The sequence below is a fragment of the Larimichthys crocea genome, chromosome XI (genome assembly GCF_000972845.2).
Source record: "Larimichthys crocea isolate SSNF chromosome XI, L_crocea_2.0, whole genome shotgun sequence".
Taxonomy (NCBI): domain Eukaryota; kingdom Metazoa; phylum Chordata; class Actinopteri; family Sciaenidae; genus Larimichthys; species Larimichthys crocea.
The window spans coordinates 12,607,384-12,627,914 of NC_040021.1; the positions used below are offsets into that span (position 1 = coordinate 12,607,384).

The following is a 20,531-nucleotide window of genomic DNA, read 5'->3' on the forward strand; positions in this document are numbered from 1 at the left end:
CGACTGTTTAAGTGCTGGCTTAAAAAAATGCTTTAGTTGGTAAACACAGTTTATCGCTAGACCTACAAATGTAAGACTCCACTGTGCAAAGCGAAAGCCATATGAGGCTAATATCACTGTGTGCTTGTTATCGTCAGGTCATAAATGCCACACACATACATTAAAAATTATTCCAGCTAACCTAGTTTCTTAACACGTTGTCTTTTTATGTCTCTGTGTGGTGTTGTGTGATCACATGGAGGTTAGAGAGAAACAGACATGCCTTCCATCTCGAGAGAGTAAACTAGTAATGATCTTAATGAGATGTGTTTACGCCATGCCTAACACTTAGCTATACAGTCAGTGGCCTCATTAGCACTAATTCTTCAAATGGTGTATACAGTATGAGTACATAATTAGGAGGAACGCAAGGGGGGAAAGAGACTGGGCACCAGTTTGAAAAGAATAATCACTCCATAAACAGGCTCGGTTGCACTGCAGGGTCATAACACGAAGCCATGAAGGGGACTGATCACAAGCGAGATACAAGCCTGCCAAGAAGAGTGCAAAGACACGAGCGAAAGGATTAACCTAGGACATTCAAGCCAGTGCATCTATTGAAAGGTTTACAGGCTACTTAGTCTGAAACATTCGCAGTCAGCTGCAACAGTGCATTTAGAGTGCATATTTGTCTAATAGGCCCCTTTTCTGCAGCTACTACCGCTCTACAGGGCTCCCATGGGTAAAATATAGACTGCTAATGATTGTGGTACAAGGGTGCAATTTGTACAAGTGGAAAATTTGTATAAAAAGAGGATGGTGAAATCTTCCGGTGCTATGATGGAGAAGTTATTCTGTCTCGCTCGTTATTCCAGTCAATTCAATAACAGGGAGTTGTTTCAGTGTTCCAGCACATCCAAGGTCAGTTCCTGTGACCGACAGCTTGAATCCTGTTGTGGCCATGACTTGAAAAACATCTGCAATGACCGCAGGCGATGCAAAATGTCAATAGATGTAAGTACAGTGATGTTTTATTGAGTGATTTTCATGCAATTAGGAAAACTCTTTCATCACTAATACAACAACAGTGGGTAAAGGTGGTAAAGTTTGTGCAGTCTGAAAAAAACTCTCCTTCAGGCAGAATAAAAATTTATATACTTATAAAATATACTTCATATACTTAATAAAAGGTGAAAATATTCTTTCCGATTCATCGACTCGAGTATATGAACTGAGGGTGAAGCAGCTAACGATGATTTGTGGGCTTTTATTATAAATCTAAATGTTGTAATGAGATGTTCAAAGAGCTAAGCAGTTTTTATGCATGACATATTCTTAAAGTCACGCTCTGTGTTTTTAGTACTATTGTGGATGCTTTAATGTTTGTATTTGTGTGTGTGTGCGTGTGTGTACCATGAGTGTGAATGATCAATATTCAGTGAGAGAATGGCGACTGCAGGCAAAGATAAATAGCTGAGTGAAAAAATCTCAATCTCCTTGCTCAGCACATTGCTGTACAGTGGCTGCACATTCACAGCCACAATTACGCTAAGCACACACACTCACACACATTCATACGCGCGAAAAAATAGATGCTCGCACACATAATCAAGGAAAGACTTGCGCATTAAAACACCGACAAGCACAGGTAATCAGACCTTAACACTTACATAAACATGGGCTATTGTGCAATGTCGTGTAAACACCACCAGCAGTGGAACAATTACGGTAAAGAGCTCTACTATTCCGCAAACAAGCACTTTAGTGGGTATAATGAAAACTTTCAGTGCAAGCAAGTGGAAATCGCCTCATTATGCCTTGGGGAATAATGGAAACCTACCCTCCATGTCATTGAGCCTGGTGCTGCTCTGTCATGCCTGGGAGCCGTAATCGGATGGGAAAGTAACAGTTAAAGACCTTGAAAGTCAATAGTGGACAACAGAATCTTCAATGGGTTAAAAAGCTGAATGCTGGTTGTAACCAGTAATGCAAGACAACTTAAAAAGACTTATAGATGATATTTGAAATAGAACAAATGGTTTTAGAGCCCACAGACAAGCATTGCTGCATGCTGCAAGGACTAAAGTATGAGAGAGACTCTGGCACCTCTGGCTTCATTTCCCACTGTCTGAACAAATGTGACTGAATCAGCTTAACCACAAATGTTGCTAATGTCCCTATATATTTGAGTATACAGTATTTAAGGTATCGTGGTGAAAAAGGAAGAGAGGTGGAAAAGATTTTAAATTCAATTTATTACAACTCTTCATAGTTTTGACCGCGGTTTATATTGGTTATGACATCATTGTGCTCACCAGAGGATTTCGGAGATCTGAGAATGTGGCAGCGGTGCTACAATGCTACAAATTCTCACCTACAAAAAAAAGGCATGAAGTCATAATGAGGCAGGTCGCAAATAAGGAAACTGTCCCCCAAGATTATTTAAAACACTTTTGTGTTTATTCTAAACACAATTATGTGTGCTCCCTTGAACTGGTCCCTGGGCCACACTGTGGTTGCCCACCGCAGTTAAATAGTTACAGTACAATAAGAGGGTCAATGAAGTGTACCATAATTACATGGTGCATTTTAAACATAGACATATTGCATATTTAACTGAGAGGCATAAAGTTTAACATCTTTACACAGTTTGTTTGTATAACGTTGAAATCCTTAGAAACTTAGAGTTAACGTTACGTAAATGTTTCATGTGCTGTATGTCCCCGATAACACACAACTGTGTCTGACAACAATGCTATGATGATGTTATTGCATGTGGCTTCAGTCTCCTAGTCGTATGTTTATTAGCATAAATGTCAAGAAGTAATGAGAAATATTTTGCATGAATGTGCTGATTAGATAAGACAGTGCAGCACTGAGTGTTATTATACGTGACATTAATAAATATGTATGTACTGTACTGTGGGAGGTTAACATGATTTTTTTATAGGTTGTAAAATGTATTTCTTTCTTTAATGCTTAAATTTTGTGTTTTGTGACTATACAACAGGGTCTGAAAAGTCAATTTAATTTTAATTATGTCTTTCCTTCACCTGGAATTTTAATGTTTTCTTTGCAGGCAGCTTCATTTCCAAAACCTTCATATCTGCAGGATAGAGAGGAAATAAGCTTTGAATGAGCCTTTAAAAACATAAACACCACGAGTAAACCCTCAGAGAGTTGTGTTTCTATTTGCAACTGAATGACTTCAGTGGCTTGAGTGTTTGGTGTCTTAGTGCTTGGGTATGAAATTATGTGATAGTGACAAGAGAACTGAAAGAGTGTGAGAGTTATTGAGAGACGGTGTTGCTGCTCCTCAAGTGGAGAGTGGGAAACACTTGGAGACAGCTTGAAACACCGCAACACACACAAATACACCACTCGCTGTCGCATAAAAAAAAACAGATCCAACACTCCGACACATAGCGACACATTAGCCTGCAGTTACACACACACATACATACACGCATGCACCCGCGCGCACACACTCAAACAATGTTACATGCACACACACACACATGAAATCTATAAAAACACATGCTTGTGTATATAACGTGTTTTCCTCCCTCCAAACTAATTTGTGATGCACAGCAACACATGCAAGAAATTCTGATAAACACAGCCCTGTCATACATATCTGAAATTAAATATCGCACACTGTACAATGTGTGCCCTTAAAAGATAAGAAGAAGCAAGAGAGCTTAAGAAAGCATACGAGAAATGTATGAAGTATGCACTGTCAAGATAGTATTGTGGACGGAGCGGCCCGAGATTTGACAAGAGCAGGGGAAAAAAGGGAATCTAAACAGAGTGTAGAAAGAAGGAGGAACGATAGCAGGAAGAGCAACATAATGTGGACAGAAAGAAGAAGCATGGAGATGCTTTAAAACAGACCATGCCAACAAAGCAATTCATTAAAGTTAACTGACAGAGGTAAAAAAAAAACCATAAGGAAAGGAGAGTGACACATTCTGGAGGAGAAAAAAAAAAAAAAAAAAAAAAAGAAAAGAAAAAGAAACGGTGAGTGTGGAGGAAGAAATCAAGGTAGAAGGTTTTAATGGTTTTCTTTCCTCTTGCTTCTATCAGTGTTAGAGTAAAAGTTGCCACTACCTCATCAATAAGAGCTGAGTGAAGGCAAGACCTGGAACACAACGATAACAAGCACACACTCTGGTAGAACAAACTAAAGAGGAAAAAACTCAAAGGAAATGACAGATTAGAAAAAAAAAGAAATGAACTAAAAAAAAAATGAAGGTACGACCGCCAAAGTGTAGAGGAAGAGGAGGAAAAGCTGTGTATATTTTAAGTTAATGGACTTGAACTTCACTTGCGGCAGGAGGTTTCGGGGAGTGATTACTACCATTAGGATGCAGGGAAGATGTGTGCGTCACTGTGTGTCACTGTGTGGCGATGAGCATTTTTGTGTGTAGCGTTGAGTATAACTTGTCGGTGTACTTGTGTGGGTGGGAGTGTGTGTGCGCGAGTGAGAGAGCGTGTTGTGTTTTTTGTGCACAGTCCTGACCTTGAATGTCAACTGGGACACACTTATCCACTTCTTCTGTTGGCCTCTTTCCCTCTTCTGTTCTTTTATTTCAACATTTTACCTTGCACCCTCTTCTTCCACTGGGCTGAAACCCATGAGAGCCACAGTCCACTCAAGGAAAAGGTCAGAGCCATTTCGTCTCTTATTCTCCTCCAATCACCCCATGACAAACCCTGCCGCCACTCCACTTTCCTTTTATTCCCCTGCTCTCTCTCTCGTATATTACGATTGCTTGTTCTTAGTAAGGACCAAATGAACATACAGTAGTGGCCTGTTGTGTCTGGCTTGTGCCGTTTCAGAATATATGTAACATATGTGACAAATACATTTAATTTGCTATTTCCACATGGTCAAATTTCATATTATCCAAAGAATAATTAATTATGTGAATCCAAGAAGAGACAGTCAATTATGCAAAAATGTCTGCCTGCTATAATAAAGACATCTAGGAGGGGAAAAAGAATCAATTTTTAACACATATTAACACAAACACATGTGCAAAGACATTCACAAACACAAGCGTGGACACAGTCCAGAGTTTGATTAAATATAAATAAACGGATTACTATTTTTATGAGTAAAAGGATAATTATAGTTATTTTCAACATTGGTGTTAATTTCCCAGTTTGTCCAATTATGTCTGATTGTGTTCATTTTCTGCCTCTTACATCACTGTAATGCCTTTTGTATTCTGGCTTTGCCACAAACAATGGTCCCCATCTAAAAAAAACAAAGAGTATGTGAGCATATGAGCCCAAAAATGTGATTAATTCTATTTCCAACACAATAAAACTCAACACAGTAATGACACTTATTTACAATGACTTGGATCATTGGATTATTATGTGGCTTTAGCCTTTTCAATTCCACTGTGCTGCTGGCAGGGCGACCATAACAAAGTCATGCTGTGCAGCCAAACACTTTAAATCAGTACGACTTCATTTTAAATTATACTGGAGAGCCAAAAGTTTTGAAAATGATTGTTTTGGAAAATGATGCACAAGATAGATGCATAGAATATTTTCAGTTTGATGTTATATTTCAACTTTAATGCTACTTGAGAGCAAAAATTATAGGAAATAGATGTTAAGAAGTTAAACTTATCAATAAGGAGTATGTTAACATATATATTTCATGTCTTATAAAGATGTAAAACGATTTTCTGAATAAACATTTTGTAGTCTTGTGTCTTTCCACAAAGCCAGACATGATTGCTCTTTCCTGCTTTGAATGAAATCAAAATTTGAATGCTGCACATTTGTTAAAAAACTGAAAAACATCCATTAACTAAATGAAAAACTGATAATACTTGCTGTCCTTTGTGCCATAAATAGAAACTCTTTTGTCATTATCTGATGTTGAGAGAGTAATTAAAGGATCATATAAAAGATCCCCTACCTTAATCAGCAAAGTCATTTAAAATTTGTGCCTTTCATTCACTCATTCACACACTGACAGCAGCAGGGTGGCTGTGCAAGGTGCTGGCCAGCCCATTGGGAGCAAGCTGCAGTCAGTGTCTTACTCAAGGACTCCTCAACACATGGACAGAAGGAGCTAGCATTATCATATCGCCCTCCTCTTCGCTTCGCTTCAGAATCTACACATTTACATGATAGTGCTCTGTGCATTGCAACACACACACACTCTCTGATAAAAGACCCTCCTGCTCACTCTCACATTGACTTTTAAGCTTTAACGCTAAAAGGATCCATGGTTCAAACCACTGTTACCTTGTTATATTGTCAGAAGCCATACCTGCCCACTCTCGCTCTGCTAGTTCCTCCAGCAGCCGTGTAACAGACTTGGGTGACACAGCGTTTTTTCTTCAGCACTCCCAGGCTGTACTTAACCTCTTAGGTTTCAACTTCTTCAAAACCCATCTGCTCAAGACAGATCAATCTTCCAGCTTTTCTTTTTAATTCTTTATCTGTGTGACAAACGGCTGCTGTTTGTCGTCTGTATCGTATCTTTTTTCTTGTTATCTGTGTATATGTGTTTTGGGAATTCGCAGCATTTTGGGGTTAAAAAAAGCATTTCCTATAAAGAATTCATCATTTTTGTCAAGCATCGTTGAGGTCTGTTTTACAGTGGGAATAACAAGAAGGATGGGGGAGCATGACAACTCTGACACCTCCCACCTCAGCATAATACCCAAGACCCTCCATTTACTCAACCGCCCATACACGTAACAGGTGTTCAGTGCTGACCTGGTAGAGAGTGTGGTTCTTGTTCTTGAAGCAGGGCGTGAGGTGGGAGTAGATCTGCAGGGAGTAGTAGTAGGCAGCCAGCTGGAGCGACAAGGCAGAGTGACACTGTTTCTCAAAACACCTGTTGGCATCCAGTACCTGCATTGATGGATGTAAAGATATGAATAAGAAAGTAAGCTGGTGGTGGGATAAAAAAACAAACAAAAAACAAACACTGAGCAAATGCAAATAAATCCCATTATTCCAACATTTAGTCCACTGAAAGAAAAAGAATCTCTCACAGCCTTTCATAGTTCAGTTCATAATGATGAAAAATAAGCAGTTCAAAATCAAAATAACACGTTCAATATTCAATAACCAAAACCTTGTGCAGTCAGTAACGTCAAGATGTCGAATCCGAGTGGCGTTAACAAGCTCTTCAAGAAATCTATGTAATATCCTCTCCAGCAGTTTAGCTTTTTCGCTGGAGGCTCATCAGGGACTTTATTACCCTGGCTTGAAAACCTCTCTGCCTAATATTTTGTTTTTTTTAGCCATCAAAGTAGTCTGACAGCTGAGAGGTAAACAGGAGCCACATATTTTGAGTTGAAACAGAAACGTGTGGTTGTTGATTGAATTGAGCGAGATGTGAAACGACACATATTGCGTGACGTATTGCTTTTGCTATACGTCATTTAGCTACTCTGGTCTGACTTTGATACTGCACAGTGATGATTCACACAGTGCACAGTACCTTATTGAGAAGAGGTAAGGGATCAACAGAGGATATGGATTCATTCCATTTGTGAAAACTTCACTAAAAGACAACCACACTCTTTATAAGAGTGTCTAAAATAAAGCTCTGTGTGTATGTGTGTGTGAGACTGTGTGTCCACCTACCTGAGGCAGGGCCAGTAAGTAGGACAGAGCCAGCATCATGTCCCTGGGAAATGCATCGTTGGCCAGCTGCAGCAAAACTGGAAAAGGATGGAGGGATGGAGAGATGGAGAGAGAGGGAGACTTTAACTAAAGCATTACATAGGACACACAACCAACCCTCCCCTCTTGGATGAGTCTCATCCCACGTTTGTTGAATACAGACGACAGTGCCTGTCAGAATACACCTCTCTGTAGGCCAGACAAAAGAGAGGGGAGGTAAAAATAGAGGGAGTCGAGAAGAAAAGGGGGGAAGACAAAGTCAAGAAGCATCATTAAAAAATCCCCCCTGAGTTCTGGGATTCTGTCCATCTTCTCGCTGGGCTATTGTGTGCCTGTCTGTGCCCGTGTGTTTTGCATATGTTGTATACAAATGTCGGGCTGGTTGTGTGTGCGCGCGTGCACACGCGTGCGTGTATTGGTTTCCAGCACAGAGAGCATTCATTATTCAAAAAGTAAGTACATGCCCACTTCTAATAAGTGCTCTCCAGATGAGTCCAAACTTCATCTAAGTGCACTTTAAAGTTGAATCCCCTGAATGCCAAATTAGCCTATGCATACTGACGGAAAAGACAGGCAGAGGAGTTTGATTATGTGAACCCAAAAATGATCTGCGCTTAACCGGTTTCAACTTGTCCGTTTGAACCGCAGATATAGCCGAGCAGGTCAACTGTGATTAAGCAACTTCTGATTAAAGATCTATTTTGGTGTCCCAATTCCATAATTAAAATATATTGCTGAGGCGCGGCAGTTCTTTTTTGCAGATCTAGGTCCAGGTCTATCTCTCTCTAATGAAAATAAATGTCACGTGCTGATGAAAACTGTGGTTGAAAGGACTGGAACAAAGCTAGTAAGTAGATTGCTTTGTCAAAATATATATTCACTGTCATACCATACTTAGATTAATGTACTACATAAAATGATACAATATGCGCCAATGGACATAAATCAAACTGCAACCTTGGAACGCTGCAGCCAGTTGTGCTAAATTCAGTCAATATCTTTCAGGCCATTATTATGAGACACCATTCGTGTGAGCCTTCAGGTGGTAATTCAGAATCATATCACATCTCCAACTTTGTGAAAAATACAGACATGTCAACAAACTGGTGGCAAAGTGGTTCCAAAAACTAAAAACTAAAGAAAATACAATGCAAATTCAATGACGAGACGACAATAACGCAACTTTAACGCAGCACATTTAAAATGGAAAATGTGGTCCATTAACTTAACTAGCTCTAGCTCGAACTAAATTAACTGATTTCCGTGACTGTTCTTCCTGTTCTGCCGACACTGTATGAATGAATGCGGCATTAAACCTCACAAAGGGAACAAAAACTGTTTTCTGCAATCATCCAAACATTTCCTCAAGCTGCATCACCAACATATGCAACGAGTTTAAATGATCCCCAGCTGTGAATCCCTCTTCCATTTCCTTTGTTTATTGCATTGTGGAACAATGGTGTGCAATCAAAGCATTTTCACCGTGCATACTGACTGATTTGAGTATACTTGTTTTACATTTTTTCAGTGTTTTTCCTCAGTCTGACACGTACTTTTCAACCTCCTACCAGAAATCCATCCACACCGATGTCATGAAGACGCAGTTGTCTGACATCACACACACTTCTTTCAATCAACAGGGGAGGGGGTAAAGTGTATTTGTAGAGTACGGTCTTCATATTATGTCATTGAATGGGATATTTAGATACGTTTCTAAGTATAAAAGCATTATAAAATATAAAGTTTAGTCCCTGTCATTTTTCCTGCTCTGTTTTGTTTATATCTGCAAGGATGCACTACTGAGAGTTCAACTGTGTGTATACTTGCCAAAAGAAACATCAGCCTGTGACAGTCAGGCATGTTTTTTGTTCACATTTGATGTTGTGCACCTTGAACACTTGGAGGTCAAAAGTTGGACATTTCAACTGGGAAATTCTGACCTCCGACTTTAACCTGCATGCAGCATTTAGTATGTAATATGGAATTGGGACAAAGTGTTTTTTTAGTCTCCCTAGGGCTAGGATATGGAGTCAAGAAAAAGCTTTGAGCAGAGGGATGGACTTTCTTTTTATACTGCCGGCCTCAAGGCCACAACGGGGAACACACTCACACACTCGATTATGATTAAAACTACTTCTATTCACCAGATGAATACCAAACACTGTAAACACACAGACTCCCTTACTTAATCACTCTCTAACCCGCTCACTCACTCCGAGGAAACAGACAGTGGGAGCGAGCAGTGAAAAGCAGACAGAATCACTTTGTAGTCTCAGACCCGAGGAGAACAAAAGCCTGTGTTGGTGATAAGAGCCGAAGACAAAATGGAACAGACAGAGAAAAGTAGAGCGTGGACACTGGGAAAGAAACAGAGGCAAAGGGAAAGAGACATATACTGTAGAACAAAATGTACACTACTGAACACACGGGCCGATACCTGACACGTGTAGCAAGAGATTTGGTGTGTGTGTGTGTGTGTGATGTACTGGTTTAAAGAGCCATAACAGCTCTCTTAAGCAGAGCGCCCACCCTCCTCCTTTTCTCGTTTTCCTCTCCCCTCCTCTCCTACCCCCCGGGTTTCAATGAGCTACACCTCAGAATGAGCTGATTACACGCCTCTCTAAAGCTACTGATACCATCGGGACAGGAATTACCAGAGGGGTAAACAGACACATGCGCGCACACCGAATAGATAACCCTGACTTAAAAGCATACAGTATTTCTGCTTGTGAGAGAGTGGAAAACAGGGAGAGTGATCGAGAGACAACGCATAGAGCAGTGACTGCGGTGTGATTGTTTTCTGTCTGTGTGTGTCCACACATACTGTATACACACACACACACACACACACACACACACACACACACACTCCTGCTCCCTGTGTCAGCTAAATCGGGCCAGTTGTTAGCAGGACGGTGAGACAGTGACTTATTACTATATCACCTGTGCAGGCAGTGTGAAAAACAACTGATTATGGCCTCAACCAACATGCAGCCAATGGCAGCACTCTATGTTGCATGTGCGTGTGTGTGTGTGTGTGTGTGTGTCTCTTCACACCATCTTACTCAGCTCAGTCCCTTTGAGTCACTTTCCACTTGTGTCATCATTAATTACCTCTACCTTATCTGAACCAGGTGAAAAATCAATATATTTATTTTCTTAAAGGCCATCTTCTATTTTTTTTTTTTTTTTTTTTTTGAGAACAGCCGGCGTAGCGGGCCGATACAGGAGTCATTAATCGAAGGTTGTTATCGGACGCGATGCCGTCCAAGCCGGCTTTTCTCTTTCTCAACACGTCGCACTCCGTGGCAGCTCCAAAGGGAAGGTGACTTTTAAGAAGAGAGATATTCATTTGAATGACGGCAAGTGAGGGAGTTTGGATTGAGTGTGTGAGAAGAGGTGTGTGTGTGCGTATGGTCAAAGTGTGTGCCTCGCATTCTTCAGTTTCCATGTATTAATATTCAAACACACATACATACACGTACGGACACACACACACACCCAGACACGTTTGCTCTTTATTTTTGAAGTGGCATCGATTTTGGCGAGCAGCTGCGATCCATCATGCAGCGTGGCCCTGATGTTTTGACTTGATGCTATCTCTCTCGGTGAAGCGTCATTATTTACTGTTGCCGTGGGATACGTGCGTATACATTAATTAATCGATGTGAGGCTATTCTTCCCGTGTTGTCCCCCTCGTCCACCGCGAACCTGGCGAGACGGATGAGGAGAGGAGTGAGCAGGGCAAATATCACAACTTCACTAAGACTGAGCATAAAGAAACAGCTCAAGTTACACAGCACTCACTCGATCTATCAAACAGGAAAGATTTTCTAAGTGCTTTTCCGCTAAGCACTTATTAATACAGGTAAAGATCGCTACAGTCGAGGTTGCTAAATCAGTCCAGCAATGAGTCACAAAATACTTTAACCGCATTACAAAAGCTTCTGGAAATAATATGCATAGTTGGGACTTGATTGCCCCAAATGATCCAATAAGCAGCTATAGGCAGCTCTGAAAAATTCACAACTCATTCTGGCGCTTCACCCTAAAGCTGAGCCAGCAGCGTGTGTTTAAATTAATCTTGTTGGTTGCATTAATTCACACTACATGTTTCTATCACTTCTTCTTTTTGCATCTTTGTCTGCACAGTACGGATCAATCAATGGTTAAGAAGTGTCATTAAAAGTGTGAATAAAGAGAAAGGCGGCCTTACTTTGTGCAACTCTACTACGAGCAGAGAAAGCACGACTAAAGAGGGAAAAGTAAAAAAAAAAAAAAAGGAAAGTGTGGAGCCGCAGATGGCATGAAGATGCAGACAATATGGTCTGTCTGTTCTGCGGCAAAGTTCAGTGTTATTTCGATCACAGCACAGTCTCAGAGACTATAGCGGCGCCATGTTAAAACACCACTCCGATAGTATTTAAAAACAGGCACCTCGAGGAAGAGCTCAAGCTGCGCGACAGCTGACACAAACTGTACGTCAAATGACAACTGATGTGGCAGAAATTCTTTCTTTCTAAACTGAGTCGAGGGCTACCAGTCCGTAATTGAAATAAAGGCACTGTTAAACTTGTGTTACTAAACACTATGCAGACTGGAGTCCAGACTATGAGTAATATGTGGAGGCCTTTTCTGCTTGCGTACCTTCCGTTGCCGGAAAAAGGGTTTGTCCTTCCGTTTTGGTCTCAGCCAGTTTGCCGGTCCTCAGCAAAACCTCTGCAAAGTTTTCCTGAGGCACGTCTTTGTAGGACGAATACACGTCTTGACTCTAAAGGAAAGAATGGAGAAGAGAGAGTGATAAATAAGTACATAATGCTGTGCTGTGGGAATCCCAACAGTAAGGAGAGCAGATCAGAAATGACACAGGGAGATGTGATTAAGGTGACAGAGCGGTCCTAATTCCCAGGGAGTCAGACTGATGGGAGAGTAAACAAATGAACTTCGGTGCCAAATAAAGCCTTTTAACATGGGCCCTTGTGATAATTCATTTATAGGATTCTTGTGCACTGAGTTATTTCTCAACTGTCGGAGGTGAACAATGAAGTTTGCGTTCTCGCAGACCTCAGAGCTATCGCTTCAGCACACAGCGTTTCCTGACGGTCTTCGCTGCCCTCGCTTCATCCATCTTTCTGTCTTGTTGCATTTGTCTCTCTTTCTCTCTCAATCAGCCTCTCCTACCTACCCACTTCCTTCATCGAAACTGTTAAGGTAAAAAACATGATCGCATTGATCAGCCAGCTCATAGACAGATGGACGTGGGGAGCCATTATTGGTGGATGGATGATGGAAGATGGATGAACGCTAGAGATGGAGCGGAGGAAGGGATTTGGAAAGGCCTATTAAAATGTCATGAGGAGAGATGTATCGGCCTTCTCCGTTTCCCCTCACGTCCACTCTTTTAGCTATCCACATGATTTGTGTCTCTGAGTAAAAAGCCCAGTCATAGCCCAGGGCGACCATTTTCTAGGCATAAAGGTCAAACTACTCCTTTTCTTACTTTTGTTCTTTTCCACTTCCATAACTCCTTCTGTCGATATCCTTTTTTGGGGGGATTTTTATAACATTCATCTCCTCTCCTCCATCTAATACATACAGTACATCTTCTGTTATATTTTACCACATCTCCAATTTTGTTTGCCGTTATCATACCATCATTCTAAAGTTTATCCTTCTTTTCACCATAAAGTACTTCCAAATTGCTTTTGGCATTAAAGTTACTTGCCTGAAATCAATATTCATTTTGTCTCAACACTGTTTTTGAAGGAATTTGAAAGTCATAGGAGTAAAAAATGAAATGCCTTAAGTTATAAACCTACTCAGGCGTTTTTGTTGTAATTTGAGAAGGTGGCCCGGGGTAAAACAACAAAAACAGGAGAAGTAAGGAAAACTGTAATGAAAAAAGAGCCATGAGGCCTGCTGGTCTTAAGCCACTCACCAGGTCTACATAGGGATCATCAATGACTTCCTGATAAAAGGGGCTACAGCCTTGACGCTCCAGGTTGGAGTTCTCACACGCCCCTTCCTGACTGGAGGCTCCTGCGTGGTGACCCTGAGGAGCCATCAAAACATTATTAAACTTTCACAACATGCCCATAGCACTGTCATCTCTCTCTATCCCACAGCTCACATCCTCTGCGTTTTCCTCTCTCCACAAAAACTTGGCGACCACGGGCCGCCGCCACCACCCCTGAAATCACTGAGAGCAGAGACGCCATCAATCTCCGCCCCGGCAACCACCAAGCCAGTCCAGCCGCCGGCAAGCCGCCACATATTAAAATATTCAACAGGCGGGCCAATTAATTATGCAAGAGATGAGCTCTTGATCAGTTGTTTTTAGACGGGGAAGTCTGCGAGTGTGTGAGGTGTGGGAGGCAGGGGCAGACAGGAAACTGTGTCTTTTCACGCACAAACAGTCAAACACACATGCCATGCAGCTCAGGAACCAATGACAGTTAAAAAAAACAAAAACAAACATGAAGCGAATACTGCAGCCAATGCTTTGTTATTGCTTGATCATGCTTTTTTACAGCACTATGTTTATGCATTCATAAATTATGAATCCATATATTGATTGAAGTCAAGACAACACATAAAGACTGCACACATTCAGACCCACAAGTTAGTTAGTTAGTTAATTCATTGGGAACTTTACTGCCCCTGACTGTCGTCAGCTTCGCCACAGATCACATCAATTTCAAAACAGTCACGGTGTTCTTACTTGCAATGGCCGGAGGTAGTTGAGGGATTCCTTCCACCAGCGGTGGTCGCTCACTGCGGTCAGCACGGCCTTTGTGGTTAATCCTGTAGTGGTCAGCACCTTCATGGTCTTAGCTGTAGTTCTGTGCAGCAGGTCCCCTGCTGTCCCCACAGGGGAGCCCGCAGAGGGAGCACAGGCCTGGGGCCAAGCAGGTGACAGAGGTGACAGGATGAACAAAAAAAAGACATGATGGCCACATTATTTAAGAGTGTGAGTCTGGTGTGTCAGCAGTAATATCCACTTTAACAGATTTTATGACTTGAAATCATCCTGCATTACTACCACTGGATCCTTTGAACATTTCTTTTTCTTTTGCAACTGAAAAAGCAGCATCGGAGGAGTTCTCTGACTGTTACATCTGTGTTGCTAAATTAGCCAAAGAACAAATTTTGTACGGAGGACTCTTGAGTATTAATGTGCTATCAGACATGGTTGTATTCTGTTTTTTATTAGGTACTAGGGAGGAGCACTTCAATAAGCGCAGGGCTCTTCATGTTTGTCGGTTTGTTTGTGCAATCCATAAGGGAATTATAATATGCACTGTTCAGGCAGCACAAAGCCTCCCAGCTCTGTATGAGAGACACAGAGCCGGTCCTTGTACAGAACCTTGGTTGTGTAGTAGTAAGTTTGGGCAGATCCATTACATGAAGACGGTGAACTCGTGAACTTGTTTTTTTTTTAGCTGTGGTGACTTACGCAACTGATTAATTTGAACCTCCTCTTGCACAATTGCATGTTTCCTAAAGAAAATCCAACATTGATAAAAGCATTGCAATATTTACAAGATTACGAACTGGATTACTGACTGTGGCGACGTTCCCAGATAAAATGTTGTAATAAAGGATCAGCCTGGAGGATTTAATGGCATCTAGTGGTGATCACACCAAAGACCGTCTCTAGAGCCAGTGTTAACTTTGTCCGATTATATCTGTGGATATAATAAGCTCATTCTGAGGTGATAAAAACATAACATATTTTCAGGTGACATTTCAGGTTCATTACACACTAATGAAACAGTGAACTTTTAGGTTACTGCTAATGCAAACCAAACATTTCCTACTCCTGCGTCTTCACATTAAAAGGCAAAACACGAGTTGACTTTTATTACGAAGCAGTCATACAGTAGTCATAGTCAGCTTGACGCTGCTGCCACTCATAAAAAATGCATCTGTGTAACAAGACAATGGTCATTTTTGGCACCGGTTTGAAATATCGCTGGGACTAATGGACCAAGAAGGAGCAGCCACAGTGAGCTGTCAGATGAAGTGCTGCAGGGGACGGGCTGGAACTTTTCAGTGAGGTAACCAACTACTTTGACTTTGACTGTGTGCAGACTCATGCTGTGCGCAGTATAAAATCAGATCATGGTTGCTCACGAAATGATGGGAAGTGCCAATCATTGCCTAACTTCTTTATTTTTTTATCACCAGTAAACCATAGGTGTCGCCAAATCAACAAGGGCTGAAATCTATATAGAATAAAATCCGTCTCTAAAAATGTTCCTCACATTTTTCGTGACCACTCTTGTTTCTCCTTCATGCTTGGAAGGACAAGGCGAGACGAGGCAGTTGAAATCAGATTCCATGGTATGTCGGATACTGCACTATTGAAAAGGAAATCAAAACCAAATTTAGAGAGCCAGTGGGCCGGGGCCAAATCGTTTAGTGCCTTTCATCAATACTTTATTTGGCAGGGGATTTAGGGTCAGGAAATGAAAGGAACCCAAACACACATACACTCAAGATGTTTGTAAAAAAAGAACACAAACACACAGATAAATAAATGCACCTCTGGAGTGCGCACACACACACTCATCTAAGGCTTAAATATACACGGGTGAGGAGAAGGGACATCAATACGGCAATAAAATGACAACAGACAGCTTCAAATGAGCGCCCATCCGCACACAAAGGCGATACGATGCAAGTCATGAAACATTAACACCCACTCAAGGCATCATAAAGCTGGCGGTGCTGAAGGGGAGGAGAAGGGGAAGCATAAATAAATCAAGGGAGCTGAGCAACCTTAACACTAGATTTACACCTCATCAAATATGGAGCAATAGGAAAACACACAAACCAAAGGAGAGAGACACACCTACACAGGAGTAGTATACGAAACAGCTCAGACGCTGGCTTTAATGTAAAGAAACACAGAGGTTTACATATGAAAACACGCACACAAACCTTTGCAGAGTCTGTCTCGTCGGCCTCACGTCCACTCTCGGTAATAACAGGCTCCATTTGATAGTTAACTGCCTGATACAACACCTGGAGGACAGAAAGGTTTGGTTTCACTGAAAGGCTAAAAGCACAAAGTGAAAGGAGGTAGTTTTCACTGTGTTTCTTAAAAGATTTGATTTTTTCGAGTCAGTATTTTGTTGGCCACCTCTTCACAAATTTCAGAGAGTAGTAGTTAAAGAGAAAAAGAGAAGTGGCACTAGAAGCCTAAGAGCTTCATTTTTCTGCAGCACTGATTTCCTGTTTTTGGCTCATAACGCTTAAAACGCAGCAAAGTCTACTCACGGGCTGAATATAACAATCTACTGTGAGAAGTTCAACCAAAGAGTGATGGCGTTTCATGTTTCATCTGAATACATTTTTGAAGCCCTTAGATGGAAAATATTCCTTTTCATTAGAGAAAAATGAAAAGACAACAAACATCATTTTTGTAGAACAAATGTCTTTCCTAAATTTTTAATCATCTTGTGAAGCCTGTTACGGGATCTCAACCTCTGAAGAGGGATGTTAGCTGCATTAACCCAATATTTTTTAGCCCTAGGCCTGCATTTGCTAATATGAAAGGTTACTGTTGAGTTCCTTAGAAAAAAGGTTCCACTGATTTGTCTACTGCTCTGCCAGAGTACCCACGCAGACACAGGGAGAACATGCAAACTCCACACAGAAAGAAAGGCACCAGCCGAGGTTCGAACCAGGAAATGTGAGGCAACAGTGCTAACCACTGCACCACCGTGCCGCCCCTGATTAGCTTCATCACTGCAAACCAAAGGTAAATAGTCTCAGTTAAAAAAGTAACTAGAACTGGACTTACTTGAAATTTAACAATGTTCTGCTCAGATAGGACAGGACAGGATGCATCAACTATCTTGAATTTAGTTACGTTACTGTAGGTTAGACCAAGAGTTTAGTATTCATAAAATTTGAGTTATTCCAATTTTAGTTTGATTTCATTAGTATTACTAATTATGATACACTGACTGGGTCTGTTAAATTATATGACATGGCTGTTTATTCATGTTATTATTTTGCAGAATATATTTACTATTGGTACAAAACACTGGTATCAGTTCCGGTTGTACTGCATTCTAAGAAATCTTTTTTAAAAGCCATTATGGTCAAACCACAAAGAAAATAAAGACTGACCTGAGTCTGCAGGTCACTGGAGGCAGCCAGGAGGCCATGAATGTTGTCTGGAGGACAGTGGGTGAGAGAGAAGGCTAAAAGTTCCTGACGGGCCTCCAGGTCTCCGTAGCCCTCACACTGACCGAGTTGACTGCACACATCCCATGCTGGACTATAACCTGGGGGAAAGGCAGATGAAGGAGAATGGGAGTGGGAGGCATGGTGAAGTGGTGTAAGAGAGGAAAGGAGAAAACAAGATGACGTGGGTTTAATTTAAAGTGAAAACGAGCGCAGCAGCTGACAGCTACAGTGAAAGAATAAATAAAAACAAAATGCGGTAAAAGATGATAGAAAATATGAGGTCAAAAATAAACACAATATAGCTGAGCTGAAATTGTTTTATATCGGCGTCCTTCTGTCTCTGCTGATCTACCCTGAGTCCCATCAGATAGACGGTGAAGGCCTACCGACACACATGCTGAAAGAGTTTGCAGAACAAAAAGATGCAGAGGATATTGATGATACAATAAAGAGTAACCTTCCAAGCCCTGGGGATATTAATACATATTTAAGTATAAACCACGTTTCCCCTTGAAGAAAATATCATTGTAATAACCGTGCTGCATTTGTTCCAGCTTCATCACAGTCAAAAACCAACACGCAATCCTGACTTCATTCTTACAGATTCAATTATTCCCACTGTGCTTACAGGCAGAGAATACCGGTGCTTATCTGATTACGCCTTCTCCTTCTCCCCGACACCTTTTTCTCATCCACATTGTCTCCCGTTACTCAGCAATGTGGGGGGACTCGGTGAAATCCTACTCACTTAGATTTTTCTGTTGTATAATGCAAAACGGGGTCATAGGAAATAAGTAATTACCACAGTGACCGCTTTAAATCCCTTCAGGGTAAATATGAGGAGCAGGCGGTCTAAATTGGAAAATTACTGTCATATTCTTATTATTGTTCTCGTGCATGAGGAGACACAAAGTCCCTCATGCTCAATTTTGGCCATCCAAGGAAGGCTGTAAGAAGTACAAAGTCTCAAGTGTGAAACCATTAGACAAACTATCAGGTCACCCAGGATTTATGGAAATATCTTTCAAAGCAGTCCATTCATGAGTTTAACAATATTACCTAAAACCCTTATATTGAAGTGGAAGCCACATGTTAACGTTATTTATCACTGCTATTTCAATTTTGACAAGTGTACTTTTGCCAATTGGGTGAATATACTTTGAGTTGTTTAGATAATAAAGGCAGGGGTATGCTCAAAACAAACAAGCTCATATAACGTTTTCCAGCCATGTCAAAAAGCAAAAATAAGGCTCTAATTGGTCAAGACAAGATGTGATAATTGTTTAAGTGGGTATAATGGTTTATGCACTTGTAAAATATTTTTATTCTTTATAGCATATCATATTGTGGTGGTCATTTGTACAAAAGAAATGAAACTTTGAAAAGAAGAAGCTTTCGCATCTTCACACTCCTGGCTAATCCTTGCTTTAAACGAATGTGAATGTGAAATTGTCATTTTTGATAAGTTGCAGAAATTGTTTACACACACTCAAATTCCAACGTCAGAAAGATATGGAGAGAGGATGTCAGACCATCTGTCAAGCACTCTGTCTGAAGTATACTGTTACCTCAAGACTAGAATGGGACTTTGTTTAAAGCTCGTGTAAAGTAAGAATAAACTTGTGTTCTGAGTTTGTCAAAGAAGAAAGTGTTATTGACAACCCAGCCAAATCTGAATGGTTAAAAATATCGACAAGTTTATGAAATTTGGTGAATATGGTGAAGCCACGCCCACTCGTGGGAGCAGTCAAGCAGCAATTTTGAAGCGACTGAAACGTATCAGATGAGTTCAGAAAATGACATGACTAACTTTGAAACACTGAGCGAGATGAATTCATCTCTATCTCTCTGCTAGGGTTAGACTCAGGGTGGCCTCAGTGTGTCATCGAGCCACCCTTTAGGACCGCCCAAAAAATCCTGGACTGAAAACTGGTGAAAAACAGTTTTAACCTCTGACTCCACATGTCAGTAATATATATCGTTCAAAATCTTTTCACGTGTTTTCGCAACTATTTTCCAACATATTCAATGTATTTTGATAGAAATCTCAGAATTGCCTTTACACGGACTATAAGACTTCCCAAGATGTCATCTTTAAAAATGAAATTAGAAAAATAAACATTTTTATCATGACCAACATTCTTCAGCCAATCATGTTTACACAAGGAAACCACCTTATACCAGCAACTGTGTAACCTAGCTGCTATCTCCTATCATAGATAGGATGATGAATACATGTGAATTCAAAATTATTTATTCATTTCCAGTCTGAGAAAATGTTTCCCTCATATAATCTCATAATGAGGACAGACAGGCATAAGTGAGCTCTGCATTAGATTTCCACAAGGTTCAGTCTGGTTCACGGTAAACTACATACCTGCAGCCATGAGGTCCTGACAGTGGATGTAGGAGGCCTTGAAGTCCCGACACCGGAGAGCTTGCTCTGCCAGCAGGGTCAGCACTTGGCCTTTTCGTGCGGCCTTGTCATCTCCTAGACATACACACACACACACACACACACACACTTATTAATTTAAGCAGACATCAGCACTGGAGATATGCAACACACAAACAGGAGCATTCAGTCTTTTTTTTTAAAAGTATTTTTTTTTATCTTGAGAAATGTCAACATGTCAAAGCTAAGAGACTAAACAGCAAATCTCATAATCCTGCATATCACG

General features: G+C 40.9%; 1 protein-coding gene across 1 annotated transcript in view; it reads right to left on the reverse strand.

The window, feature by feature from the left end:
* The window catches only part of nbas (NBAS subunit of NRZ tethering complex), a 152,381-nt gene that overhangs the window by 62,892 nt on the left and 68,958 nt on the right, over positions 1-20,531 (reverse strand). The window contains exons 34-41 of the mRNA XM_027283961.1: positions 20,228-20,341; positions 17,791-17,948; positions 16,594-16,677; positions 14,369-14,545; positions 13,586-13,699; positions 12,295-12,418; positions 7,609-7,685; positions 6,730-6,867 (exon numbers count right to left, since the gene is read on the reverse strand). Coding sequence (XP_027139762.1) covers positions 6,730-6,867; positions 7,609-7,685; positions 12,295-12,418; positions 13,586-13,699; positions 14,369-14,545; positions 16,594-16,677; positions 17,791-17,948; positions 20,228-20,341 — 986 coding nt within the window. The remainder of the gene's footprint in view (positions 1-6,729; positions 6,868-7,608; positions 7,686-12,294; positions 12,419-13,585; positions 13,700-14,368; positions 14,546-16,593; positions 16,678-17,790; positions 17,949-20,227; positions 20,342-20,531) is intronic.